The sequence below is a fragment of the Musa acuminata genome, chromosome BXJ1-3 (assembly GCF_036884655.1).
Source record: "Musa acuminata AAA Group cultivar baxijiao chromosome BXJ1-3, Cavendish_Baxijiao_AAA, whole genome shotgun sequence".
In the NCBI taxonomy this organism is placed as follows: domain Eukaryota; kingdom Viridiplantae; phylum Streptophyta; class Magnoliopsida; order Zingiberales; family Musaceae; genus Musa; species Musa acuminata.
Window position 1 is genome coordinate 6,247,452 of NC_088329.1, and position 16,735 is coordinate 6,264,186.

The 16,735-nt window shown below is 35.6% G+C and overlaps 2 protein-coding genes across 4 annotated transcripts; one reads left to right on the plus strand and one right to left on the minus strand.

Annotated features, from left to right (window-relative positions):
• Positions 1-1,639: 1,639 nt before the first annotated feature.
• On the minus strand, positions 1,640-7,866 carry LOC135619096 (xylose isomerase-like). Of its 3 annotated transcripts, none has more exons than XM_065120740.1 (21): positions 7,738-7,866; positions 6,906-6,977; positions 6,716-6,829; positions 6,491-6,565; positions 6,270-6,399; positions 6,109-6,200; positions 5,751-5,801; positions 5,516-5,595; positions 5,380-5,434; positions 5,209-5,310; positions 5,004-5,055; positions 4,649-4,694; positions 4,519-4,574; positions 3,206-3,257; positions 3,039-3,118; positions 2,861-2,931; positions 2,709-2,749; positions 2,354-2,453; positions 2,212-2,283; positions 2,028-2,105; positions 1,640-1,932 (listed from the first exon to the last, which is right to left on the minus strand). In XM_065120740.1, the coding sequence occupies exons 2-21, from the start codon at positions 6,960-6,962 to the stop codon at positions 1,897-1,899; spliced, it is 1,440 nt and encodes a 479-aa protein (XP_064976812.1). In that variant the 5' UTR covers positions 6,963-6,977; positions 7,738-7,866; the 3' UTR covers positions 1,640-1,896. The 3 variants fall into 3 exon arrangements, with proteins under 3 accessions (XP_064976812.1, XP_064976819.1, XP_064976826.1); XM_065120747.1 differs by lacking the exon at positions 7,738-7,866 and adding an exon at positions 7,549-7,606; XM_065120754.1 differs by lacking the exon at positions 7,738-7,866 and adding an exon at positions 7,530-7,573.
• Positions 7,867-13,417: 5,551 nt separating this feature from the next.
• Positions 13,418-15,886, plus strand: LOC135619105 (bidirectional sugar transporter SWEET14-like). The gene is made up of 6 exons (XM_065120766.1): positions 13,418-13,546; positions 13,885-13,921; positions 14,117-14,324; positions 14,773-14,934; positions 15,366-15,485; positions 15,557-15,886. Exons 1-6 carry the CDS (start codon positions 13,495-13,497, stop codon positions 15,764-15,766), a joined length of 789 nt encoding a protein of 262 aa, XP_064976838.1. The 5' UTR covers positions 13,418-13,494; the 3' UTR covers positions 15,767-15,886.
• The last annotated feature ends 849 nt before the right edge of the window (positions 15,887-16,735 follow it).

Consider the following 16,735-nt stretch of genomic DNA (forward strand, 5'->3'; position numbering starts at 1 on the left):
AGGACTTGTAGCTTTCAATCAAGTCAAAATCATAATTTTAATTTGAAGTGGGGAAGTTTAGGCATTCTCTTGGACACATGCAATATGAGCCCAAGGAGAAGATGACCACAGCTTTTTGTGATGCCAATCTCCTCACTCTATCCATCACAATGACAATGTGGGGAAGGGAGTTCCACTAGTGATAATGATGATGATGAAGAAGAAGATGATCATGAATTTGATTAATAGAATGCCTAATGTTGTTCAAGATAGGAGAATGGCAGTCAAGAATGGCTTCCTCAAGGCTCAACTTGGTAGGATTGGACTCTTATAGAGCTAATTATGGATCTCAGCTGATTTCATAGTGATATATATATATATATATATATATATATATATATATATATATATATATATATATATATATATATGAATATGATGTTTTGATGTCTGCCAAAAATGCCCCTCTGGGGTCAACTATAAGGCACAATCTTAACTTTTTGTAATTCTAAGATTAAAAAAAAGAGATTTTACATAAAAATAACATAACATATTTATCATTGTAATTTTTATTGTAGTACACTTTTCATCCAAATATTAAGCCCTTCTCCACATATGTCATTGTGATTCACATTTGAGTTAAAAAAAATAAAAATACAAAAACATAAATCACCCATAAGATTTTTAGTGCCATTATTAGTTTATAAAGGCAATATTGTATAAGCTGCATATGTTAAAGTAAAATTTTACATAGATAAATACAAAAATCACTGATTTCAAAGATATATACATGTGTAATTTTCTTAATTAAAAAAAATGAGGTCGGAATCATTTGTTTTCGGGAATTCCGAAAAGAAAGAAATGTTCCACAACAACACAATTTGTTTTTAAAGAAAAGGAGAATTAAGACAGAAAATATTTTGGTTCTTCACTTATTTTTAGTTGTTAATTGATTAGGACCACGCAGTCTTCTTGCTTTGAGATGAAAAGTTTGATTAATGATCCAATTAATTAACTTTAATGCACATAAAGTGGACCACAAAACCATCTTTGGAATGCCCAAAATGTACTTGTTTTGTTGCCTTTTTCTTCTCGCAACTTTTAGTTTGATAGGTGGCAATGCAGAAGGCATCAAAAGGAAGCGCATCCACTCACTTGGAATTCCATGCATGCAATCCAAACTGTGGGCAGATGGGGCACAACCTGGTGGTTTTCTTTCATCTTCCAATGGACTACTAATTCTTCTACCACCACTACTACTACTACTACGTTGGTATAACAAATCCATTAGATCATAGATTTAGAGACTAATCAACAGTAGCTTTTGTACTAATGATTCCATAGTCTTTGTAGATCAAATCTAACTCTGGTTTTGGTTTTGGAAACGGAGGATCGTCTTTTGGTGGTGGTGAATCGACTTGTCTATTTAAATAGATCTTGATGAGTTCAGATTTAGAGAGAGTGGCTTACTATGATCACAAGTATCATGAATCTTAACGTATATGGCATAAAAGCTAGAACTTGGCTTAGTAATAGCACTTATTTCAGGTCATTGGATCATAGAGTATTCGATATCATTAGCACTAGAGATGTGAAGAGAGAGAGAGAGAGAGATGAATAGAAGTTCCTATCTTCAGCAAAAAGAGGTCACAAATAAAGCTCGATAAAAAGTTGGGACAGAATGCCTCAAACCTCCAAATGTATAGACAACTCAAAGATATTGTTTATATCAGTAAATGCAAGCTCCTAAGAACATTAGGCTACTCCAGAGGACACTGAGGCAACACTTATATGGAATAAGTTGGGTTATGAGATGTTGCAACTTTTATTATTACTAAGCTGCGCAAAATTTAGAAGTCATTACAGAATCTTGCATCTGACTGCAAGATATTGTTCCTACACTTATTTTAGCCGAATCTATAATGCAGATTGAAATATCATCTCGGCGAGTTCCTGCATCGAAAAGGTATTAGACAATCACATTTTAGATTCAACATAAGAGAGCTAAATGTGACATTGAAGAGAGACATTCGGATAGTTACAGATACCTGTTTCCCAGATGGAACAGAAGGCTCACCCCATTCCATGACCTTCTTCTCAAGTGTCTCGAAATCTGCTTTCCCAGCCTGATCATAGAAATAAAAATCAAAACCATAGATTTAAGAGTTGTTGGATAATCTCATGCAGTAGATTGGTTTTGCCTGTACACGAAAAGACATGTATAAAACACACCTCAATTAGAGCACCAATCTCTGTGTCAAAGCTTTGGTAGCGTTTCCGAACAAGCTCGGCCAGGGAACCATCCTAAGATTAGGGAAGAACCCTTCTCAGTATACCGCAAGTGATCCTCCTTATGTTAAAATTCTTAGATTACCTCGGTTAGTTTCGCAACATTTCGCAGTCCACGGGCTAATGTGTCCATTCCAGAAATATGAGCAATGAACAGGTCCTCAACATCGGTGCTCTCTCTCCGCCTAAAACCAAGGAAAAAACAACAAGCTCAAATATCTCTCTTTCTAAACACAGTGATACAGTAAATAACATCATGGTTATGCCAAACGGATAGGCTATCAATCATCAAAGTTTAACTATAAGGGGCAAGAGAAACAGAGTTTCTCAAAGCCAGTAGCAACATGCAATGGTTGCCTTCATATAGGCTATCAATCATCAAAATCAAATAGTAAAGATTGAATCAAACAGATGAAGTATAAGGGGCAAGAAAAACAGACAGCTTTGCATCAAAGTTGAATCCACCAGGTGCAATTCCTCCCTATCAACACAAACAAAACAATGGAAGACTCAATATTAATTGGTAAAGATGTAGAAGTGCACTACTCCCTGGCATATACTACAACTAACAAAACAGTCATACTAAACTTACATTTCTGACAACACTTAACATAACTAGGGTTGCTTCTCCAATATCTGTAAGGAACTGATCTGTGTCCCAACCTGTGTCCAAGAGGAAGCATCAAACGTCATTGATAAATTTTCCAGCAACCAAGAAATAATGAAGAAATCTGCAGCATTATGTGCCTTTAAGTTATAGGTGCACATACCAATCTGGGGATCACCAGTATTCGCATCAATATTTCCAAGCAAACCATTTATCCGTGCAGTTTCAAGCTCATGATGACAGCTACAAGAAATAGTAGATATATCATAATTTTCATATGAATACCATCATAGGTCAGCTTGAGCTGAACTCATAGCAAAAGGGACTTACCTATGACCAGATAAAGTAGCATGGTTACATTCAATATTCAACTTGAACTCTCCTGCACCAATGAGATAACAGGATAAAGTCATCAGCAACTTCATAATGAAAAGAAGTTATTGAAAACAAATACAAGTATAAATCAATTGAAAACAATAGACAAAATATTCACACTATAAACTATGGCATCATGTAGAAAGATTTCTTAGTGCAGTTCTCAAACAAGATAGAGACAGTTGCAATTTTCTGTGGTAGGATCAAATGACAAAACGAAGGAAAATGATAGTGCTCTAAAAAACTATCATGGGCTGTCTTCACACGTGATAAAGAATATACACAATATGGAAATCAACCCAAAATCTATTAGGCACTTATATGTTATAGCCATTATATTTTGTGTTCATCAACATAGAAATACATGTATACAGGATGGTGGACACACACAAGCAGTCAGTCATGATAATTTGAACCTACCATGTTGGGAGAGAGACAGAGATTGGACGAGCAAAGGGAGCATAATTATCCTTTTCACAAGCAGAGCCCCAATTTCATTGTCAAGCATTTTTCTTTTACTTTATCAAAGTCTTCGACACGTGGCCAAGGAGGCAAGTATAACGTGGGTAAGCAAGAAATTATGGTGGTTGAGAAACTACATTTCACCTACTTGTTCTTCTTTAAAATTCCAATATTCATGAATGAATAAACTCATTTTACAAGACTACTTGTATGAGTGCTAGTATTAATGCCTTCTTCTAACTTAGTTGGATATGCTATTAGCAAATTACATGTTCCCATCAATAAAATAAAAACACCCTTTAGATTTGAATTGCCCAAAGTCACAATTATTGACCTGGAAGCAGCTTCAAGGGCTAGATATTGTCCAAAGTCACTAATAAATGTTGCTGGATAATTTATAAGTGCAGCCATAATATTTAAAACCCATAGGAGTGTAGCAGTAGACTGCTAGAAATCAGTGACTTGGCCTAAGCCTGGGGCGATGATAAGTATGCCAACAGTTCCGTTAATAATGACAACTTTTGTGCACAAGTGAAAAAGGGTAAATACTATCCACTCCTCATGGTAATGGTAACAAGAGAATAGCTAATCAATCCATGCATAATATGCATATAAGACTAAAGAAGAATGAGAAACACAGGTTCGGGAAAATCTTTGTTAAAGGTACTTAGACACAAGAAAGATTATTTGAATTAAAAATTACCAAACATCACAAAATTGTTCATTAGCATCACATTCTACAAAACCAAAAGTACTATTGCCCAACTTATGTGATTATCAAGATACATGAAGGGCCAGCAAAGTACCTAAAAGGCCATACTTTTGAAGAAAAGCATAGGCAGTTGCAGCATCCCAGTCATATCTGATGTAACAAAAAACATATTAGAATAGATAGAACCTAATGAACATTAAATGATACCATACTGCTATACATACTGGTGTTTTGTCGGTTCTTGCGGTTTAGGTTCTATTAGAAGAGTTCCTGGAACATAGCACAAAAAATCATGATTATATTTTACAACTTCAAATGCTCAAAATTCTCTAGCAATTGATTTAATAAATGCAAGCAAATAATATGAATAAGCATGCAAAGAACACAATTAGATTTAGTTGTTCGTGCGGATGAACTGAAGTAAATGAAAAGAGGAAGATATTATTTAGTAATCAACTTTACAAGAAAATATGCAAAATCCATTTCTGAGAATTCTATGACTTGTCAGCTAATGGGACTACATGTTCAATAGACTTATGTTAGTGAACATGGACTGAGAGATAGAAAGACAAACAGTACCATTGAACCCAATCTTCTTTTTATAATCAGCAGCAGCTTTAAGAAATCTTGCCTGAAAAAGAGAAAACCTTATTTTTAATGTAAAAATAAGAAATAACATGCATAGAGAGTTGAATGCCTTTAGAACAGACGTTAGAAAAAAATGCTGTTAGAAGAAAGACTATCCTAGAGCAGGTTAAATTATTTTATAGGTACCAATTCATACCAAGTGATCAAGCTCTCTTTGCATATCAGTGTTTAGAAGAGATTGATACCCTTCACGCCCACCCCAAAAAACATAGTTCTCTCCGCCTAGATAATGTGTCACCTGCAATTATAAACACAAATTTAGCAGACACTCAAAACTAAAGGCTTATCATCTATCCAAAAATCTCACCTCCATGGCCTTCTTGACCTGAGCAGCTGCATAAGCATAAACTCCAACCTCTGAGCTGCAAAACCAAAGTGAAACTTGTTTAAGTAACAATCACCTTGAAGAGATAATACAAATTGTTATTCTAAAAAAGGAATACCTAGTAGCAGCTCCATGCATGTAGCGTGGATGAAAGAAAAGCTGAGCTGTACCCCACAATAGTTTGATTTTATTCCCCTCCTATAAAACATATTTCATTCATCGCAGATAGATTAATAACATTATTCTGGTCTATTTCCATAATAAGTGTAACTAAAAAATAAATCAAATTACTCCATTTTAGAAGTGTCACTGGTGTTTTATGATGTGTACAAATGATAATGCAGTATTATCACCTGAAGTTCCTTTGCAAGAGCTACAACTTCATCCAAGTTTGCATTTGTCTCCTATAAAGAAAGTCACTTGACATGCATTAGGTTAAGTGAAAAACATAAGAACTTTTACATACTTCTGATGTGGTTAAACACAAAAAGTTTCAGATCAACAAGATAAATGGGCAGGCATTAGCATTTTTGAAGGATGAGTAGTATTTGTGTATGGCAATTTTACCACCACTCCTGAGAAGCAAATATAACATGACCCTTGCAATTAATTGGATCATTAAAATTTAAGACTAATATCAGCATATGTAAGAGTTGAATCTAAATATAGATAACCAAAAAGACAGAAAACTATGGACATTATTTAACATACCACGAGTGTTTTACCATCTGGGGCTATATCTCTGTCATGAAAGCACCATCTTTCAACTCCAAGCTTGTCCATGAACTCAAAGTGTGCTCTCACTGCAATTAGTCATAACATAAGTATCTTAACTTTGCTCTGACTGACTAGCTGGAATTGCATTATCTTACTTCTTCTTTTGGCCATAGCCAATGAATTTGTACCATCCTCCCATGGCCATGATTTTGTTGGCGCACCAAAAGGATCAGCACCAGTCCCACGAAAGGTGTGCCAAAAGGCAACACTAAATCGAAACCAATCCTATATTACCAAGAAAAAAACATTAGCATCAAGAATAAAAGAACAAAAAAGAAAAGGATGACTGGTCCTAAAAAGAAGCAACCCAACATACCTTCATTTTCTTTCCAAGTATCTCTTCCTCAGCATTATACCACTTATAAGAAAGTGGATTTTTGCTTGTCGGGCCCTAGTGTCACAAGATAAAGAAGAAAAAAGCATGAAAATATGTTAGCTAACCAACCCAATAGCAAAGAGAAAATAATGCTCCAGTTACAAAATAAACTCGATCCTCCAACATATGCTACTAAACTAAAACAATGGTCATAATGTACATTACTTCATATTTGATTTTTGATATGCCTGGGAAGAACTCCCCTTTCCAACCATCGGAAGAACCACCATCACACTTAGCCTCAAGATTGGCCGCGCATGTTTGCGGACCTTCTGCATTCTGCAAGTAGATTTTATTTAAACTTCCATCAAGAAACAATTTTGAACATACGGTCAAAATGTATAGGACTACTCACAACAGTTGATACAACCAAGGCCAAGAGGAACAACAGCAGTATCATCTTAAACTTCATAGCGAACAAAACTTTCTGAGGATGGAAATGAAAGAATTAGTAGAAATTAAGAAATAAAACTAGTTGAATTGCTATAATGCAAATGAATTCTTCACTCTGTTGAAAAGACCAAACTGAAGTATTAAATAGGTCCTTAGTAAAAAAAAAAGAAAGGAGACAGCTCGTCTACAGTTTTGTTTGCAAACCACAGAAAAATAATGTTATTTGACGTTCTCAAACCACATCTTCAACAAAAATAGGTTAATGCTACCAAAAATCACAGTGGAACATAACAAGAACACAACCTCATCTGGAAACAACGAACCAAATTCTTTATTTCTTCTAAGGAAATCAAACTCTTAATTAAATGCACAGATGTAATGCTATCTTATATTACACGTACAAGGCATTTAAGTAAAATGTAGACATAGAACCACAAATCAAGAAACCAATGACACACAGTTCGAGTCCTTCAAATGGTCGATCAACCAACGTAGACAGCCTACGCTATTTTATCTTAATGTTTCATCCAGAATAGAAAACTAACTGAGGATAATACCATTCAAACCAATTCCTCAAAAGATCTACCTAAAAGTTGCATTTTTACCAGTCCTAACTAAAAAAAATCGCATCTTTCTTCTCTCTTTCTATCTCCTAGAACCGACAAAAAGAGATCCGAAGATGAAGCGAAGGAAAACCCCGAGATCATAACAGATAGAAAAGGAAGAAAAACATACGAAAAAAAGTGATTATTACGAAAAAATTAAGAGGAAGAAGCGAAGGATCATGGATTTACTAGTCAAAACCCTCGCGACTCCACCGATCTAACGTGCCTTCAACTGTGGACGGTGATTTCGGCGTTGATTTATTGACCCGGGGAGAGTGAACCCACGAGATCACCCATCATTTACGAGAAGTAGGAATCTTATCCAATCCCAGAAGTAGAGCCGGTCGAGTCTCTACTTCTTTTTTGCCGTCCATCACGGAAGATCTCCAAATCAACCGTTCAATATCAAAAAACACATGAACATACCAGATCGTAAAATTAGAAATATACGGTTTAGATCTCAATTGTAAAATTTCACCGATGCAATCCTCCTATACACGAGATCCAGTCCATCTTCATGGAACCTACCATCTTCTCGCTTTTTCCTGTGGATTCGGATCCGGATCCGCTGTACAGAGGAATCCCTGCATGAAACGTATACGTCCTTTCGTGGAACGAAATCAATGCACGATAACAAACGGACGGAGAACGATCCCGTTCGGTGCACTGAAGGAAATAGCGAATCCTCATCCTCATCCTTGTTTATCCGACACGTCAATCCAACATAAATCAACACGAAAATTCAAAATTGAATGCAGGACGCTAATAAGTGAATCAAATAGATAAGAGATCGGATTCAAAGAATCGAGACGATCGATCCTATCAATGCATTGGATATGGGCTTTTGTGGATAATATTTTAATCATGTAATGCTTTACATGGATTAGTGTTATTATAAATTTTGATTGTCTGATATATCAATGATTGATCAAACAAATTTGTAGAGACAAATCTAAACAAACCAATACATGATTTGGATTTGAGTTGAGAAGGTAAGTTAAACACATGCGTCTCAATATACCTACTGTTGATGTTGTTAGTGATTGGGTTAAAGATTAAGGCTAGTTTAACTAATGTCATCAAGAATGTATCGCCCTCCATAATTTTTTCCATCATTGTGGTGAGTAATCTTCCATCCTAAGCTTGTTTAGATTTGTATCCACAAATTTTAATTTAACATATATGCCTCTCCAAATATTAAAATACTTCCTATATAATCTTAGTGTAAGGGTCATTTTTACATAACCACCATGTTAAAGATTTGTAATAATAGGAAAGAAATTTTACACAATATGAATATCACTAACTAACAATCAAAACTAATGCTACTATATATATATATATATATATATATATATATATATATATGTATATATATATATATATATATGTATATATATATATATATGTATATATATATGTATATATATATATATATATATATATATGTATATATATATATATACATATATATATATACGTATTATATTTGTGTGAGTATACATATATACGTAAAATTTTTCTTTCTTTTTTGTATATGCTATGTTGTAGACTTATGCTTGCTAAAGAAGTCATATATGAGGTATTTATTATTAATTATCTTATGATGATGAATTTAAAATATGATATATATGACATGATGTATACTGAGTGACTACTCATTATAGATTTTATTTTATAGATAAGGATACTAACACCCTACTCAAGTGATTGAATAGAAAATTGAACACATGCAAGCTCATGTGTTTGTATAAATTTTGTAGACATTTAAAGACTTTGCATAAAAATAACTGAATATGAAAAATAGAAAAGACCCTTTGTATTCTCATAATCATAAAAGCTTTTAAAAGGATTGTATGTACAATTTTAAGTCTCAACGAATAATAGATTATATGAAATTTGTGCAAGGTTTTAGTATCTATAGAAGTAATCATGTGGAGGACTCTTAATATATATAATATTATTCTTTACCCATACAACACTAACGGTGTAAGTCCTTTTAAATACATCATATATATTTTACATTTAGTTTACTTATATTCGAATTGCATCATAGAAGAAAAAACATATTGATATAAAATATTGAAACCGACATTTTAGTGGAGCTGATGAGCAGAGATAATTGATATCATGCTCGAGCCCAGTTGACTCACGGATCAGAAAAAAAAAATTGATTTTCAGATACCATAATTAGATTTTAATTCTAGAGTAATAGGATATCATAATTTATGTACATATTATTTTATAAACAAATAAAATTGAACTTTTAATTGTCATACTCCAATTTTTTTTGTTTTTGTTATAATAAAATTTATTGTTATTGGTATGTACATAAGTCTTATATCTAATTTAGCAAAATAAGTCTGTTTATAGTTTCTCATTTTGATTGTTTAATGTGGATATTGATTTGGAGTTAATGGAGAATTTAATTCATATTTATCTTAGAGTGATATGGTGTGAAATAAAAGAACTCTAAATTGAAACCTTGTAATATTATGTCTAGGGTATATTCAACAAGATTCCTCAAATATTTTAGTTTGGATTCAAAGGATTTGATTAACTAATAAATTTATTGTGAGCACAATTGAGATGTTGAAGATCTAACTTGTGGCATTTGAAATTGTGGTTAAATCATTGGGATGATTATGTGCTCCCTTTGACTATCTATAGGTACGATCATATAATATTGAATCTAGAAAATAATCGATAACGATCGATTTAATTAACTTTGTAAGACTAAGTAGATTAGTTGATAGTAGGGTATCGATTGTCATATTATTCAAATGATGATGAGATCACACATTGCTAAGGTTTTGATAGTTTTGGTTACTTGCTCATTCTATAACATTTAAAAAGCATAGGAAAAATTAGGTTAAAGATATATATACCTGCATGATGTGGATATTGGTGTTTAATGGGTTTTATGTTCTTACAATTGTTCCAATATTTCCTTTCCTAGGATGTTGCATCCAAAGTTTCAGCTAGTCTTCTGAAATTTTCCAAGGAAAGCTTCTGATTATACATTTAATTGTATCTACTCAATCCATAAAATTAAGGATAGTGACACACTAAATACAATAAGGTTCTTTTGCTGTTAGATTGGACCCTTTTGAATTAGTTTAAGTGGTTAATTAATAGAGATACTCTCTATGTAGTTGATTCCATCATCGTCGTCATCATCATCATTATTATATCTATCTAATCATTCACCATCGAATTTATTTATTTATTTATTTTGTTCATAAGCCTAAAGTCCAACTTATCGTAAATATAAATTATATCTAATAAAAAAATTTCCTGAAGGGATAATCGACTGAATCATTTGTTTAAAATATTTAAATTGAAATTGATGATAGTTGACACTTTTTTCCTCACTTTTTAATGCATAATTAAGTCATAATATTACACTTATTTTTGCCGACAAGCACTTAGCACTGTATCTCTACATGCTCATAAACAAGTGAAAGTGAGTTGCTTGTAGAGAGAGTTTCAAGAAAAAGAGAAGCTTCAAAGAATGCTACTCCCTATGTATGTACACCTTAAAGGCACCTAAAGATTAACAATGAGGAAAGCACCTAAAGATTAAACAATGAGTTTGAATCGTTTGTTTAAAATGTTTAAATCGAAATTGATGATAGTTGACTCATATAATCTTTATAAGTCAGATTCATGTTTTTTTTCTCACTTTTTAATATATAATTAAGTCATAATATTACACTTATTTTTGCCGACAAAGCACTTAGCACTACATCTCTACATGCTCATAAACAAGTGAAAGTGAGTGGCCTGTAGAGTTACAAGAAAAAGAGAAGCTTCAAAGAATGCTACTCCCTATGTATACCTTAAAGGCACCTAAAGAAAAAGAGAAGCTTCAAAGAATGCTACTCCCTATCTATGTATACCATATAGGCATCCATAAGAGAGAAGAAAAAAAAGAGTACATGTCCTTCTCAACATGCTCACATGATGATGCCCATATGCACTTAACATTATTAATCCATACAATATGTTTGGTTGTATGAATAAGTACTTCCTTCGGTCTTCATTGTTGGTCAGCCACTCTTCCATAAATGACTATGAAATATCTCTCAGAGGTAATCTTGTGTTAGCTTTATAGAATAAGAGAGTTTAGCTCTACAGGCATCCCAAACATGACACTGTTTATTTGGTTTAGCTATAATTCTTTGCTTAAGTGAGTCACCTCATATGGACAAAGGTACGAAGGACAAGTTGATGAACCTCCATTGTTCAGCCACAACATGTTGACATTATGTCTCGGGATGCTTTGTTAACATTGTATAGCTTGGATTAATTCTTTTCTATTTACATATGATTTGATGACAATAATGATATTATTATTCTCTCAATGGATCCTTTTTTTCGATCATCGATATGTTATGTAAAGAATCTTTTCTACAACTATATTAATAAACATTTACAAATCAAAGTTTTGTCGGACTAAATTAAATCATAAAGAAGATGCAATAGAGACTAAATTAAAAGAAGTGGAGCTGATCTACTACGTAGTCGGTTTTGTCGTATTAACATAGATCATAGAGTGATCAGCATGCATGAGAGATTACGATTCATGAAGATACGAGTTTTCTTTTCTTGCACTTCAGATTGTTTGTATTAATCTCAAAAATTTTGTGGTATTAAACCTAATAAAGTAGAAGCATGAATGTAATCTACTACGTACTTGTCGTCCTTTGCATGCTTCATCTAACCTTTGCGAGATTATCCAACTCAAATTAATGCGATGATGTGCCTAACCCACTTCGTATCACAAGGCTATTATAAGCAGCTCCAATCCTTCACCTCTCCTAGTGCTGCACACCTGTCTTGTGCCTGCTTCGGCCTCTGTTCTTGACCTGAGCATGCTCATAAAGATTGCTGCAGTGGAAGGAAGAAGATATGGTTTACATATTCATCGGTTGAGCTCCCAAATTCAAAAGCCACACTCGATCCGAGATCTAGTTTATGGGGGTCGGGGGGCCGCGGGGGGCGGTGTTCGTCCTTAGTGCCCCTCCTACATGGAGCTTCAATGGCGGCTTAGAGTTGACGAGGTTTCGCCATTGGCTCGGGGAGGAGAGCACCAATCATGGCGTCACAACGAGGAAGAGGTGTGACGGTCGGGCCATGAAAATGCTTTGAGACTCGTGGAGAGGTAGAATCTCTCTCTCTCTCTCTCTCTCTGTGTTCATGTGATGATGATGCATGACGTTTCCATAACGCCGAGGAAGAACTCCATGCGTTCACGTAAACCACACATCACAAGTGTGGCTGCGGCCAAATGTTGTGTGTGTGTGTGTATATGACAAATAAGCTACAAATTTGATGATCCAAGAGGAATATCTATCTCAATGTATTAATTTCATATGCACTAATAAGAAAATTTATTATGATGTTAAGATTATACTTTTGGGGTTAAATCTATCTACATTTGTGTAACAAAAATCATGATTCGTTTGTTTTGGATGGATGTTTACTTCCTTTCTATATCTATATCTATGTCCAAGTTTTCATATCCAAGAAATATCTATATCTATGCAACTTGTGTGACGGAGTTGGGTGTCTCATGCCTTAGGCAAATTAAAATAATATTAAACCTAATTTTAGAAGGTTAAATTGATGAAGCTCTTCTTTTTCTTATGGAAAATCTTCAAATTTTTTGTGCAATAAGAAAGAGTTTATGCTGTTTCTAGGTAGCATTTGATTCAACCAGTATGAAGGACAGGTAAGCTGATCAGGCCACTAATCATGTCCAAGATTTGTGCCAACAATATGGATCTCACAATTAATTATCACACTAATCATGTCCATGGCTGCCTTTACAAGCTATATATAAACAGAGCCAGGTGATGCTGCTGAGCTGCATTCAAGCTTCCTCTGTTCTCTAACTTGAAGAGCAGGAGAAGTGAAGTGACTCCTCCTCTTGCCTTAAAGATGCTGGTCATCACCATTGTGAACCCTTTTGCTACAGCAGCTGGCCTCTTAGGTGCTGCCTCTTCCTCTTCCTCATCCTTCAGCTGCTGCTGCTCTGGCTACTGCCACCAAAGAATCTTTTGTTTTATTTGCCAGAATGCATTCTATGATTTGCAAGCTTAAAGTGCCAACTTTTTAATCTCACTTTATGATGTCAGTAACCTCTTCTTATATATTTGAGAGCAGAAAAGTAATATTACGCAGTCTCTAGGCTTTATCTTCATGCAAATGTAATGTAAAGTTATCAAAATGTTTTATATCATCCTCAAGATTTCTTTGATGTGATTGACATGCTGATCAACATGAGAAAAGGAATGACCTTTTTCTTTTGTTTCTGTTCTCCTTCCACAGGTAACATCATATCATTTCTGGTGGTTTTGGCCCCTGTGTAAGCTGCTCTCAACATTTATGTTCTTGATTCATAGATAGTTTCTGCAAACACATTTGAAGTTTCAGAGCTGCACACTCCAAATCGAACTCAATCATCAACCCCTCCACTGCTCACTTATACTACTTTTTAATATTTCTTTTCTAGGAACAATGCATTAATCCTTTCTTTCTGGCTTTGTTGATGTTGGTGAAGGCCAACATTTTACAGGATCTACAAGAAGAAATCAACAGAGTCATTTGATTCAGTGCCATATGTGGTGGCCTTGTTCAGTGCCATGCTGTGGGTTTTCTATGGGCTCCTCACTCTAGATGTGCTGCTGCTCACCATCAACACTGGAGCTTGCATAATTGAAATGATCTATCTCACAATATACCTAATCTATGCTTCCAAGAAACCCAGGGTAATCTTTTTCTGTCTCACATATACGCCTGGCACATGACACACAGCTATGTATCTTCACAGGCAGTCTTTCTATGCTCCTCACACAATGATTGATCTAAAGTAGATGCAGATTCTGTCTGCAACTGGACCCAAAATATATGCTTCTAAATAACAAAAAGAAAAAATTTCAAGTTATCCAAATATAAATAGGAAAAAAAATGGAAGTAGGAAAGATTAGTATCTCCACTCTCTTAATATCACAAACGCCAATTTTAATTGGATAATCATTCTCCTTAATTGACTACATAACATCACTATGGCTAATGCAGTCAATTGCTTCAATTTTGCTTTGTATAGTTACCTACCAATAAACAGGAATTGAATTCTTTCTGAATCAGTTCTTTAGAAGTAAAGCAAACATGTTTGATCACTGAACAAAAACATCTTATTTTCCTTCTTCTATACAGGCTTTCACACTGAAGTTAATATCCTTGGTCAATGTGGGGATCTATGGATCTTTAGTCCTCTTCACCACCCTATTTGTCAAGGGAAAAAGGCGAATCGATGTTACTGGATGGATATGTGCCTCCTTTGCAGTCAGCGTATTCGCGGCTCCTCTGAGCATTATAGTAAGCTGAGATTCAACTAAATGCAGCAAAATTATAAGTGACTTTTCTAAAAAAGACCACAGAAATGAATAGAACAGAAAAAAATTGATCCAAAACACCGATAATATCAGCTTAAAACTTATAATTATGACTTTATACAGAATATAAAGTGCTGAAAAATCATGCCCATATATACATTATATATATGACAAAGTAGGTGATTTGTGCTAGCTTTCTTCCGGATTTCTAGCTGAACATGATACAAGTTTCATTTGATTTCTGAGGTTAGATTAGTTCTTCAAACTTTCTATATATTTTAGATCGATGAGTGCTACTTCTTCAAACTTATAGAAGTAGCATGCAAAGCCCAGCATCGCTCATGAGCAGGCTAATGCAGTATGACAAACAACGGTATGTGAAGACTCATTGACATGGCATTTGATGTCCTGCAGAGGCTGGTGATACGAACTAAAAGCGTGGAGTACATGCCATTCTCACTCTCCTTCTTCCTCACGCTATCTGCAGTTGCATGGTTCAGCTACGGAATTCTTCTGGGCGATCTATTCGTAGCAGTGAGTTCCTACCTCTTACTCAATCACTGGTCGAATCAGCTCACCGTTTAATATCCTCAACCTTGTTTCAGCTTCCAAACGTTGTGGGCTTCATGTTCGGCATCGCCCAAATCATCATCTACTTCATGTACGTCAACTCTAAGAAGGCCGAAACAAAGCCAAAACTCAACGCAGAGGCCATGCCTGCAGCAGCAACACTGGACTCTGTCGTTGAACTCCCGGAGAAGAAGGGCGTTCCACAGCCGGTGGTCTGCGAGTTCACATCGGTGATTGAAGTGTAGCGTTACGGGAGATTATGTAGTTTATTTCCATTGGCAGACGCATTTCATATATTTGTGTCTCTTTGTCTACTGGGTAGAATAAAAGATCTATCTACGTGGTATTGTCGTAGCTTTGAATTCCTCAATGAACCTTCGTATGTGCTGGTTATCAAATGGAAGCTTAGAGGCGGTTCGTTGTCTTGTAATGCACATGAGAAGCGTCAAACAGACAGCGCACGCATCTCGAGGCACACGTGATCCACGTAGATCTTGTGCATCATGCAAAGCCTGGCCCACGTGGGGTGCGATCGTCATAGCGGATTCGGGTTCGTCAAACTGACTTAAACGAAATGCGGGACCCGTCCGTAGAAGCCTCTATCAACGCGTGATGGTGACGCGGGTAAGTCACAAAAGGGTATGGGTAAGAGATTTCTTTTCTTTTGTTAGCACGCTTATGGTGGAAATTTCGCATCTTCGAAAGATTAGAAAAAGGATTCTTTTTACGCATACTCGGGTTCGGACGCACCCACTCGTCATCTCTCAAGCCTTTTAACGCGCACCTTTTTCTTTTTCTATTATGTAAAGCCTGCTTTTGGAGCTAATCGCAGCCGTCGATTTACGGGGACCATCCTATCGTGATCCGAGCCCGCACCAGAGAATCCGCCGGGGTACCAACGTGTTCGTCTCCCATTGGCTGCCCCACACCGTCACGCGTCCCGCGTCCGTACCTGCCACTGCGGTGCCATTCGAACATCTCAAGCGACGAAAATACCCCCAACAGTTCCCCAAACGACTGGCCTGCCACTCCACCACCTCCTGGCCCAAATTACCAGAACGCCACTGACGAGCTCGCACCCGCCGACACACCTCCCCGTCGCGTGGCACCTCCGATCCGCTGTTTCGCTTCAATCAGGACCGATCAGTGAAAAGAGATTCCACAATGGACGCGTGTCCTTCCAACAAGACGATTCTCTAGCGGCACGCATCGGT